At 40.0% G+C, this 12220-nt stretch overlaps 1 protein-coding gene across 2 annotated transcripts in view; it reads left to right on the top strand.

Annotated features, from left to right (window-relative positions):
- Nucleotides 1-148: 148 nt before the first annotated feature.
- PRMT3 (protein arginine methyltransferase 3) overlaps nucleotides 149-12220 on the top strand; it is a 130839-nt gene continuing 118767 nt past the window's right edge. Inside the window, exons 1-5 of one of the 2 annotated variants that reach the window (XM_046016096.1) lie at nucleotides 149-296; nucleotides 2197-2332; nucleotides 3912-3994; nucleotides 5377-5426; nucleotides 6049-6151. In XM_046016096.1, coding sequence (XP_045872052.1) covers nucleotides 182-296; nucleotides 2197-2332; nucleotides 3912-3994; nucleotides 5377-5426; nucleotides 6049-6151 — 487 coding nt within the window. In that variant the 5' untranslated portion in view covers nucleotides 149-181. Of the gene's footprint in view, nucleotides 297-1142; nucleotides 1943-2196; nucleotides 2333-3911; nucleotides 3995-5376; nucleotides 5427-6048; nucleotides 6152-12220 lie in introns of those variants that run through there. The other variant, XM_046016097.1, reaches the window with a different exon arrangement.

Here is a 12220-nt window from a genome sequence, read left to right as displayed (position 1 = left end):
AGCATCATAGTGAGACACAAACTTAAGAAACAAGATTCTGGCTCAGTCACCCTTCTAGACTGTGGGTTACTTACTTTAGTGTTGACTGGTTGTTACAAAGGAATTTAGCAGATTTCCCTCCAAATGTTACACACACAGGGAGAAGATGGCCAATGCTGGAGAAGGAGTTTATGTTGGAAAGATGAAGCAAAAAGGTGGATGGGCCCAGCCCACAAAAGGCCTTGAATTCATTCACCATACTGAATGCTTCCTAAGTGCTCCCGGACACACGGGAAGTATGGATACATCAGTGAACAGTAAGTCTAACCTGTTGAAGCCAGCAGCTATCCGGCAGTATAAGGACAAATATTCAAAACTAATATTTGATAGATTCTGTCCTCTAGCTTACAGATAAGAGGAGTACATTCAGAAGAGTTTAGCAATAGAAGACATCATTTTTATTCAGCAAATTTACCAAGTACCTACTATGAGTTAGGCCATCTATTATGTGCCAGAGAAATGAAAGCAATGAGACAAGGCCCTTACCCTCATGGTACAGCGTTGGGGGTAAAACCAAAACAAACAAGAAAATGGTACATGCTAAGAAAGAAACTAATGGAGGGCTGCTGGAAAGACAGTGGAAACTTCTTGAGAAATGATTCGTATTCGTGGAGAATTCTTAGCAAAAGCTTTGAGGTGGGCAGATGACAAGCTCTAAATCAAAGGCTGAAGGGTTGGGTTGATATGGAAATCAACTGTGGTAGGCCAAGGTAGTCAATTCAATTGGATAAACATGTGCTAGTCTCTGGAACCAAAGCTTGGTCAATTACCTACAGAAATTACTGCTGCCCACTCCTACCAACAAAGCAGTCTATAGTTTGAGTACATGTTAGGAAAGGGGAAAACAAGGCATGAAGCACAGAACATTTGTGTTCTTCCCACCCAGCGGCCGTAATGTCCCTTTCTGAACGTATGGAAGAGCCACTCTCAGCTGCTTCCCATTGTTTAGGATAAAGTTAACACTTACTGTACTAAACATTTACTGTACTAAGTGTACTGCACTTTACACATATGAAGTCATTTTATCCTTACAGTGGCTCTATGGCTAGTGCATTCATTATCCCTGTTTTGTAGGTGAGGAAGCGGAGGTGGTGAGAAGTTTTGACCTTGCTCACGATCAGAGTGACAAACTGACAGAGGAGGATTCAGACTAAGTACATTGGATCTGAGTCCATGCTCTCACTTAACCACCGCACTTAAAAGACTAAAACCCTTAAAACGGTCCGCCAGGCTTTGGCACCTGTGCGTGCTCTACTACGCCCACACTGGCTCCTGCAGTCCTCTCTGGACCCCAAGGGAATCAGAGACCCCAGGAATCAGTCGAGTCTGAGATCCTTGCCTGCGCTCCGCCTCCTCCACCACCAGAGGGCGCTGCGGGTCGGCCGCCCCCTCCACTAACAGCCCATTAGTCGAGTTAGAGACGCAGAGAGGGCGCGGTGCCCACTGTAAAGCCGCGGCGGCGAGTCTCTGCGCTTCTGGGTTCGGGGGCGCAGACGAAGGCCTCCCGGTGAGACCTGCCGCAGTGCGAGGAGGAGACAAAAGTCACTTCAAAGCCTGAGACGCTTAGTACCAGATTCATCGCCGAATCTGCGCGCGATACACGAACCTTGGCGCTGGAGGAAGCGGAGAACAGGCTCCCGCCCCGCCCACCCAACTCACGTGACCAACGACGGCGGCCTCGAGGCCGGAAGCGCTCCGAAGCGCGCGCGCGCGCGTTCTCGCGTTTCTCGGCGGCTGTGAGGCTCCGCTAGTTCTGTCCCTGCCGCGCGCTCGCGCTGGTTCCCAGGGTTCCGGGCCGGGAGAGCTGCGGCTGCGCGCTCCCTGCCCAGCCCTGTCCCCGCCCCCAGGCGCGCGGGGTTCCGGGACAACACAGCCATGTGCTCGTTAGCGTCGGGCGCTGCGGGTGGGTATCCCTGGCTCCTTAGCACCCTGCTCGCCCGGCGCGCAGTCCGCTGGGCGGGAAAAAGACCTGCCCCTCCCGCTGCCCGTCCCGATTGCGGGGCGGGACGGTGGGGCCTGGCTGGGAGTGGGGGAGGCGCTGGCGAGGGCCGCGGGGGAGCGGGGCGGAGGGCGGTGCACCCCCCCCACCCTGCTCCTTGTGCGTCCTGCTCCCACTGGCGTCCGTCCGGGGCCGGGCTGATCATTTGCGTGTGCTAGGCGGCCGGGGCGCTGTGGAGGACGAGGACGACCTGCCAGAGCTGTCCGACAGCGGTGACGAGGCCGCCTGGGAGGATGAGGACGATGCTGAGCCCTCCCACGACAAGCAGCAGACCCCCTGCCTGTTCTGTGACAGGTTCGTCCTCCTCCGTGCCAGGCGCCACCCCTAGGGTGCCCGCGCCAGGTGCGTCCGTGTGGTCCGTTCGTCTGAAGCCCAGCCCGAGCGGCCTGGGTCCGAATCCTTGAGCCCGTGGTGTGGAGTGAGGGTTTGTTGAGAAGGAAGCACCGTGCTGTAGAGGGAAGAGCCCTGAACTGGAAACCACGTTATACTAGCTTCTCTTCCGCCCGCCTCAGTTTCCCCGTGCGTGAACTCTGAATCTGTGGTTCCCAAGTCTAGTGCTGCCCCCTTGTCTCCTGAGACTTTAAAAAGATGCTGAGCCCGGCGCCTCCGCCCTTCTAAATCAGGCGTGGGGCGGCGGAATCTTACATTTTTATAAAGGCATTTTCTGAGATGATTCTAATGAGATAAGTTTGCCAGTCACTAAACCGGATAATCCCTCAGGGCCCTTCCAGCTTTATCGCTCTATAATTAATTAGTGAGTACAGAGCTTCTCAGGTGTAGTGTTTCCACTGGAGCCATGTGAAGAATCACCTTTGTTAGGTAGGGGCTCGCCATCTCTTGAAGGGAAAGGAATTGATGCCCTTTTCACGTAGGGAGGAAGAAGCTATGGTATCAGTAACTCGTTCACAGAGGGTTTGTCTTAAATCCAAATCCACGTTTTCCACTTAAAATTCTGCCTCTTCATCTCAGGAAGCTTTGACTCTGGTCAGCCTTTTGGAAGTGGGCGTGAAAGAGGCCTGCTTGGCATGGGCCAGTGTTACTTGAACAAACATTTTCCAGTTTCCCATAAATCCAGGCATGGTGCCAATTGGTGATAAATTAGCTCCTCTTGATTCGTCATTGTTCTCCCATGTAGCCATTTGCGTGGGTACAGAATGTCTACTACACTCCAGTTGCCATAAAATAACATTTATTGAGCATCAGGGGTGTACTTGAGGTAAGCAGTATAAGTACAACAAGGTAAACATTCGTTGAAAACTAAGGCTGCGTAGATGCTAGGCCTGCAGAGGAGGTAGGTAACTCCTCGCTGTGTATTCCTATCTCCAGTATCCTTCAGTTTCACAGGTCACATAATGAAGAGGCTTAGTCCTCACAGTGTCTGTAACACAAGTACTTTCAGAACACTGCAAGGTCATCTTTGGAATAAGCACTTTGGGAGTATGCCAGCTGTAAAAATGACATTTTATGCTTTATTTCTAAAAGCAGTCTGAGCGCTCATAGTTCAAAGCCTCTGGAAGCAGCATTGACACAGCAGAAAAGAATCTCCTGTAGGGAATTTTCATCTCTTGAGAGAAACTATCTATCAAAGGGAGTTCTCTTCCTTAAAAGCTTTTTTGATAAACTTAGTGCTATTATTTGGCAAATAAATTAACTTTGACATTTAAAATGTAGTTTGTAGGATATACAATGGGACACAGAGGTACTAATTCCCTTTAGAAATGCTGGGTCCCTCTCATCTACAGGTATGTTTGCTTTTTCTTATTTGGATATAAAATAGGACTTAGCAGAAGGTGGGGGAGTGTGTATTTCACCTGAAATCAATATTTAGACTTTTGAGGGAACTGTTTCATGAAGTTATGGTTTGATTTTTCAGGTTATTTACATCTGCTGAAGAAACATTTTCACACTGTAAGTCTGAGCATCAATTTAATATTGATAACATGGTCCATAAACATGGTGAGTATTTTTTAGAATAAAGGAAATTTTATTTGTGAAATTTAAGTTCAAACTTTGTATTCTTCCAGACCTTTCCTTTCCTACACAAGTTCAGTGTCATGAAAAATACAACAAAAACCTCTTCTATGAAGTTTTTTTGAAAAGTGGCCTTCAAAGGAGGACTAATTATAAATCATTCTTCTAGATGAGATTCACTCTATTTAAGCTTATATTGACTGTACAACTAAAAAGGAAGGGGGAAAATGCATATGATTGCATTTTTATGGCATATGATTGCATTATTAGAATTAGGGAGAGCAAGGATAGAGGTGGACTTTGGAAAAGGAGGTGGGTCATTGTGAAAAAAGACAACTTAGCAGTTCAAAGCATAACATGAACTTCAGAGCAGAAAGGTTGAGTTTGGTAAGAGTATAGAAAAAGGAGTGATGAAGTTAAGGTGGTAAATAAAATATTTCGATGATTCTTCTGAAACTTGTGTTTGAACATACTTCCCTTATAATTAAAGTCTACTTTTTTAAAAGAGCTACACTGTTCCACTAAAATTAACTAAATACAGGATTGGTTTTTTTAGTCCCTGTATTTGCTATCATCTAGAAAAGACATTAAATGTGTGGTAAAATATGTTTATAAGTCATAAATTCAACTGTGGCTGCTTTTATAAGACATGAATGATTTATTGGGTTTTTTTAATGTGCATTTTTAAACTAAATTGGAATCATACTTTATAACTTTTTAATTTTTTTACTTAACAAATAGAGGCTTTTATATGCTATTATGCATATAAAACATCTTCAATGCTGTTATGTTTCTCATAACAACATTTTTCACAACAAATAATACTCAGTTGGTTGGATATCCTGTTACTTTTCCGTGTTTTAAATGGTGCTTCATTTCTGGAAAGAGAACAAGCCTCATTGTTTTTTAATTTATATCACTTACTTAATGTAAAAGCTGGTGTATAATTTGAATACTCCGTGTCCAGGAAACATTGTAATTTGGTAGGCACCCTAAAAATAGGGGATGTAGAGACTTTTGTCTCTAATATCAACTGCCAAATATTTGTTAAAATCTATAACCGAAGTTTCCTGATTTGTATTGTTCTTACAAATGAAGATTTGAAATCTAAAAGTTAATTTCCTACTTTTTCAGAAATGCAAGAAAAACATTAGAAATTGTTATCCATGTGGCTGTTTCTCAATTAAAATACTCAGAAGTATTAAAGTTACTATTTATAATTCTTAATGAGAAATTCAAAGTATTTTAAGTTGTAGTTTAGAGAACAGAAATATTTTATTATCTAATCAGAGAAGCCACTATAGAATATGTCATTTAAACAAAATGCATATTGAAATAGGTGAATTATCTTTTTTTTCCCTCATTAGGACTTGAATTTTATGGATACATTAAGCTAATAAATTTTATTAGACTCAAGGTAAGTCGGTAGCTTAATTTACAGTATTGTTTGGAAACTAAAGAAATACCACAGTGCCTGTTGGGGTGTTGATTTTAGAAGAATACGAAGAACTACTCTGTAATCATACTGGGGAAATCATGGACATTAGGAACTAGTACAACATAACAAGCACCAAGGAAATGAATACACACCATGCTTAGTGAGGTGTCATTTTTAACTATGTGCAAGAGGTGAATTGGTGCTATGGGAGAAAATGATTCAGTGTCAGATAATACTGATACACAGGATTTCCCTGAATCAGAAATAATTACTAGTGTGATTTTAAGTTGTCTTTTTGTTCTATTTTTCAAATACTTAGTCCTTTTTTTACTTCTATTCCAATGAATGTTTATGATGCTACCTCCCCCAAATCGAAACAATAAAAAGGTGCATTGAAACCATATTGCTTAATCTAAGCAATCATCCAGTCAAGTTAATGAAATGACAGGTGAAGCATAGACTCCTTAAATACAGATTTTTTGTGAGGTAGACGTGGTTCCCTTTTCTTTTTCTTTTTTTTGCTTAGTTTTTCTACTTTTTCCTGGGTGGGGGCTTTGTGACTGTATACAATGAAAAAACATGCAATTAATTTTACATCCAGAATCCTACAGTTGAGTATATGAATTCCATATACAACCCAGTGCCTTGGGAGAAAGAAGAGTATTTGAAGCCAGTATTAGAAGATGACCTATTACTTCAATTTGGTAAGATGAACCTACTGGGTCTACTTTAACACAGAGTCATTTATAATGGCAAATGGTGGTTAAGTTTTCTAAGAAAATATATCATCTCCTTAATTCTCTAAAGACTTTACCAGGTAGTTGGTTTCAGTACGAAAGCTGTTGGTAGTTACAGTGACCATTACTAGAGAGAAATTTAGAGGTAGAAGTTTGTTTTAATACTGTGTATAAGATGTTCTGAAATATAGGGACACTTGAGAAAATAATTTTTTTTTAAGATTATTTATTTATTTATTTGACACAGAGAGACAGAGAGAGAAAGAGAGACAGAGAGAGAAAGAGAGACAGCGAGAGAGGGAACACAAGTAGGGGGAGTGGGAGAGGGAGAAGTAGGCTTCCTGAGGAGCAGGGAGCCTGATGTGGGGTTCAATCCCAAGACCCTGGGATCAGGACTCGTGTGGAAGGCAGATGCTTAACCACTGAACCACCCAGGTGCCCCAATAATTTTTAATTGTGGACTAATGTTTAATCTACTAAAATTGACTAAAATTTTAATTTAGCTAATTTAACTAAAATTAACTGAATTTTTAATTTATTTTTAATTAACCAAAATTTTTAAATCTACTGATTCAAAAATCAATTTTTTATTTTTTCTGCTTCAACGTAACACTAAAGTAGTTTTAATAGTATTTGCTGCTTTTGTCTGATGCATTTAGATAAGATAATTGACTTAATTTAAGACACCTAATTTACTGAGATTTTGTTTGGATGCAAAACAGATTCCACTGGAATTTCCAAGGGCTTATCTACATACACTAACTCTACAGCCTTCCTTGTGGCAGGGCCACTTTCATTTCTTGACTATAGCTTTCTTAATTGCTCTGTGTACTTGCTCATTCCCTATTTTACTCTTTTTAAGATTTATTTATCTGAGAGAGGGAGAGTGTGATTGTGTACATGTGAGTGGGCAGAGAGGTTGAGAGAGAGAATCTCAAGTGGAATTACTGCTGAGTGTGGAGCTCAAGGCGGGGCTTGATCCCAAGACCCTTGAGATCATGATCTGAGCCGAAATCAGGAGTCAGGCTCTTAACTGAGTGAGCCACTTGGGCACCCCAGCTCATTCCTTATTAAACAAGGATCTTAGGAAAATTCTATTGGCTTTTTATAGATACTTTATTGTTATAACTTATCAGGGTTAATACTTTTTTTCTCCTTATTTATACTGTATTTAGATGTAAAGCATTTGCTCTCTTCAGGTCAGTAAGACCATTCTAAAAGGACATGTCCCTTCACATACGGAAGTTTGACAGTGTGGACTTGCGCAGTTCTCTGATTAGTGAGAGCTGTAGAAAACTACTCATTTCCTTGAGAAGGACAATCAGTTAGGACCTTAATGTTGGATTCTGGAACTGTTTAACCCTGGACAGAACTTTTTGTTACTAAGTTTTCATCTGAGATTCTTTCTGGCTCCAAAATTTAGTGAATCCCAGGTTGATTTTTTCCTGTTTTTACAAATTCTCTCTAATCTCATTTCTCCCCAGAGTGATCAAAGTGATGTCTTTGATAAATGACAAAGTGCCCATTAAGTGCTCTTCATGACTTCCTAAATTCAAAATCACCCATTGAACACTCACAGGATAAAAGTAGTACATCAAATGCCTTAGAAACATGAAGAAATGACTCTTTCCTACAGGGAGGCCACAGTCTTAAAGAGTATTTTGTTTTTAAATGTCTGTCTTGTACTATGAGGTCAAATATGATAAGTTTTGTGAGAAGTAGAAAAGGTAGTACTGTTCAGAAGAGGGAGGGGTTATAGCAACAGATATTGAATGTTGTATGCTGGTCACTGTGGGTGCAGATCAGTATTGAATCTAACTCTCCAACAGGTATATTAAGTTAATTTCCTTCAGCCTTAATTTGTAAAAAGGTGGTAATGACACTTACCTTGTAGAACTGTTGCAAAGATAATGCATGTTAGCGCAGTACCTGTCAGAGGGTTAACTGCTTAATAAAGGAGAATTTATTGTTACTAGTAAATAAATAAGGTCTACAGGAGTTTGGATGAAGAAGCCATGACTGTGATCTGGAACACTCAAAGAGGCCAGTAAAAAAAGGAGAACTTGAACTGGGCATGTCCTTGAGTGCACTGCCTGCGCTGCCTGCGTTCTCTCAAACAGTGCTCCTAGCCCTTGGGGGAGAGAGATGGAAGAGAAGGTCATTGCTGTCTTGGCTCCAAGCTTATTGACCACTGAACCTCCACCGCCTTTCAGTAAATATTTATCAAGCATCTGCTAATTATTAGGCTCTGAGGATTTAAAGATGATTGGATTAATAAAAAAAGATAACTGAGAAAATAGGCAATGCAAGTATAGTATAAGGGGGGCCAAGTAACTATAAGGGAGAAACCTGGCAAACACTAGCGTAGCCAGATAATCACATCAGTGATAAATCACGTTGATGTTATAAACTCTTTATAATGTGTGATGAGAATGGCACTTTCCCTTTAGTCTTCCTCCCCAAAACCAATAACCTCAGTCTAACCATAAAAATCCATCAGACACCCAAAGTAAAGGTCATTCTCCAAACTACCTGATCAGTACCTGATCAGTACTCAAAACTATCAAGGTCATCAAAAACAAGAAACACCTGAGAAATTGTCATAGCTAAGAGAGGCTTAAGGAGATATGACAACTGAATGAATTACAGTATCCTGGATAGGCTCTTGGGATAGAAAGGGGATGTTAGGGAAAAACTAGTGAAATCTGAGTAAGTAAAATGAGTTTGTTTGTTTGTTTGTTTTTTAAGTACAATGTAATATTTGGAAAATATTCCACAAAGTGTCAGTATTCTTTTATAAACAAAGAGCCTTTAAACATTGAGGAACAAAGGATCAAACACTTGATAGAACAATAGGAAAAAATACATGATGAGACAGCTCACCAAAAAGAGTTCGAAAGTAGCCCAGCAGTGAGATACCTTTTCTTACCTATCAGACCGGTAAATATTTTTAAAATATGACGTATTTTGTTCACAGAGAAGGTACAGGCACTGTGATACATTGCTAGTAGAATGCAAATTTGTCAACACCTAACTAAACTGTATGTGCCCTTACTTTTTAACACAGCAGTTTCACAGGTAAGAATCTGCTCTGAGGGTACACATCCAACATTCTGAAAATATATGTACACAAGATTATTCAAGATAACATTGTCATTTCTAAATATTGACAACAGCCTAAGTGCTCATACATAGAAGAGTAGTTAAGTAAACTCTGGTATGTCCACACCATCTATTAAAAAAAAAAAAAACAACCCAAAGATCTCTGAACTGACTGAGTGATTTCCAAGACATATGGTTAAATAAGAAAAGGCAAAGCTCAAAGGAGTATCTATGGTATGATATTCTTTTCACATGAGAATGGAAGGGAAATGAGAACATGCATGTGTCTGCTCATTTGTGCAAGAGAAATACAGTAAAGATAAACTAGAGACTAAAGAGAGCAGTCATGTATGGAGTTTAGTGGGACAGCGATAGAAGGGCACAGTGTGGTGGACGTAACAGGGATAACGGGGGAGTGACATTTCTCGGAGAGGATACCTTCTGTATAGCCCCCACTCTTAGGACAGAAGTATTATTTCTCATAGCCTTCATGTAATTAAAAAAAAAATAACAACAAAGCAACCAGAAGGTATGAGGGTAGTGGTGGTGCAAAATGGAATACAAACACTAACGAATGAACTCAGCTGTATTAACACAGGACTAATGTAATTGCTGAAGGGGGTGTGGAAGGAAAGAGCTGTTTGAGTCACTAAAATCTTGACTGGATATTGCAAAAAAGACTACATAAATCCTGTAATCTAGTCAGTAAAGTTTTTTCTCGTAAGGTTTGAGCTAGCAATTCTGGGACTATGTATTGTCTGTAATAGCATGGACAAGTAAGTAAATATATTACGGATAATAAGAGCTAGGTTTCTCACTCTTGGGAAGGAGGTGTCAGATAAGGAAGTACAGAAGGATGAAATGAGTCCTGTAGTGATAGATTGGTATCAGAGGTATCCGTATCAATTCAGTTTTTAATATACATGCAGATAGGTATGGGAATACAGGTGTCTGTGCATGTGTGGGTTAGTATACACACAAGTATTTCCTAGCTCTGTTGAGAGAGCTTAGAAAAACCCCAGTAGCAGTAAACATGCCTGTTGCCCAGATTTTAACACCATTGTCCCATAAAAAATTTTTAAAAATTTTGGAGAAGTGATTGATTCCATAGATGGCATAGGGTGATACAAGATGAGTCTGGAACAGCTTGCGCCACAGAGTAAGGAGGTGCTTAAAAAGAAAAGGTAGGAGAGTGGGGGTGGGAAGAGGGGACTTAAACAAGAATACAGGAGCCAACCTGAAGGGACTCTTCATGGTCAAAGCTGGAGTAATTTGAGCAACACAAAGTGATAGTATTGGGCTTTAGCTCATAGGATAGAATAAATATACCTGGATCCATACCGACGTAACCAACTAAATAAATAAATAAATGGAGAAGGAGTAGCTCAAACCTAGAGTAAAATTTTAGAAGGGAAGAGAGAAAATCACCATTATGCAAACATTGTAGTAAGAACTTGTAGGAAAGATGCACCAATGGACACTAAGATCAGTGGGTAAAAATTTAATATGAAATAGGATTTGCATAGTTCAGAATATCTCCCCAAGAAGTTAATTCTATCAGTTTTTGCTTTTGTGAGGTTTATACTCATTTATAATTGTTATGCCTTCTTGATGAGTTGACTGTCCTTTGTGGTAGTTCTCAGCTGCCAAAATGAAGTATCCACGTGATCTGAACCTCCTGAGACAGAATGTAGATGTGGAAATTCATCTTCCTGAATATGGTTTAGGACTTTGAATTAGACTTTTGATAAATTGTAGTTATGGATCTTAATGTTGACTGAATCCTTTTTCCTTTTCAGCTTTTCATTTATATGATTATCTACATATTATTAGTGTTGAAAGATTACTCTTTTATTGTAGCAAAAAGAGAAACGTGCTGAAACAAAGAAATCAATTCTTTTGTTCAGTTCTCTTCTGTATTTTAGACCAACAAGCTGGCTGTAAACAATTTGAAGAAGTTTGAAAATGAGTTGTAGTAAGAAGTAGAAAATATGGTGTACTGTCCTTAACATATTTTGTTGTTCTCAATTTTTGGTGAAGTAAATAGAAAATGAATCTATAGTTGTTTTAAAACAGTGACTCAGTATTCTGCCAGACTAATTGGAGATTAGTGGCATATTGTATACTGACTTAGAAGAAGTTCGATGTAGGCTCTAGTCTCTAAGTTGTATTCGCATGTATTTGTTAAGCTTAGTTCCTTTTTCTCAACTCTGTGTCACAACTAAAAACTGAATATGGAAAAATAAAGCCATATTTCTTCCAGTGCTGTACTGAAGAGAAAATATATCTGCATCATTTTTATTGTTTTAAGTTGATCAAGGTTAATTGGACTGATTAGTAGGCACTGGGATTTGGACCACAGTCACTAACTCCACATATTAACTTCTGTTTGCAGAGTTGTTAGTTCTACAGTGGAAGTTAATGAGTTTATACATCAAGATATTAAAGTTAAGTCTTTTGTTATTAGGAATTAGGATGTCAGTAATACCAGCAACAAGACATTGGTGTATAGATTACACTGCCCATTACCTAGGATAAAAAAGTTACTGAATGTATAGAATTCTTTATGTACACACTGTCCTTAGTGACTATCTAAATGTAAGACCTGTTACTCCATAGATAAAGACTCAGAGTCTGAGAAGGAACCTAGTGTAGGCAAGACCTAGTGTAGTGGCAAGAATATGAGCTAGGAGGGCAGGCATGGGTTTGTATCTTAGTTTTTTTATTAAATCACCAAGTGACTTTGGGCTGCTCCCTTAATTTCTCTGAAATTTAAATTTCCCATGCCATAAAATAGGGATAAATATTTATATCTTAGGTTTGTTTTGAAGAAGAAACAAGATGTAATGTGTGTACTTGAAAGAAATCTGGTGATCAATACATCTTAGGGCTTTTTCCTTCCATTTTTTTGCTTCTTCCTGAGTTTGGTTCAGT

Source organism: Meles meles, chromosome 8, assembly GCF_922984935.1.
Source record: "Meles meles chromosome 8, mMelMel3.1 paternal haplotype, whole genome shotgun sequence".
Lineage (NCBI taxonomy): Eukaryota > Metazoa > Chordata > Mammalia > Carnivora > Mustelidae > Meles > Meles meles.
This window is presented reverse-complemented; position numbering and strand designations above follow the sequence as displayed.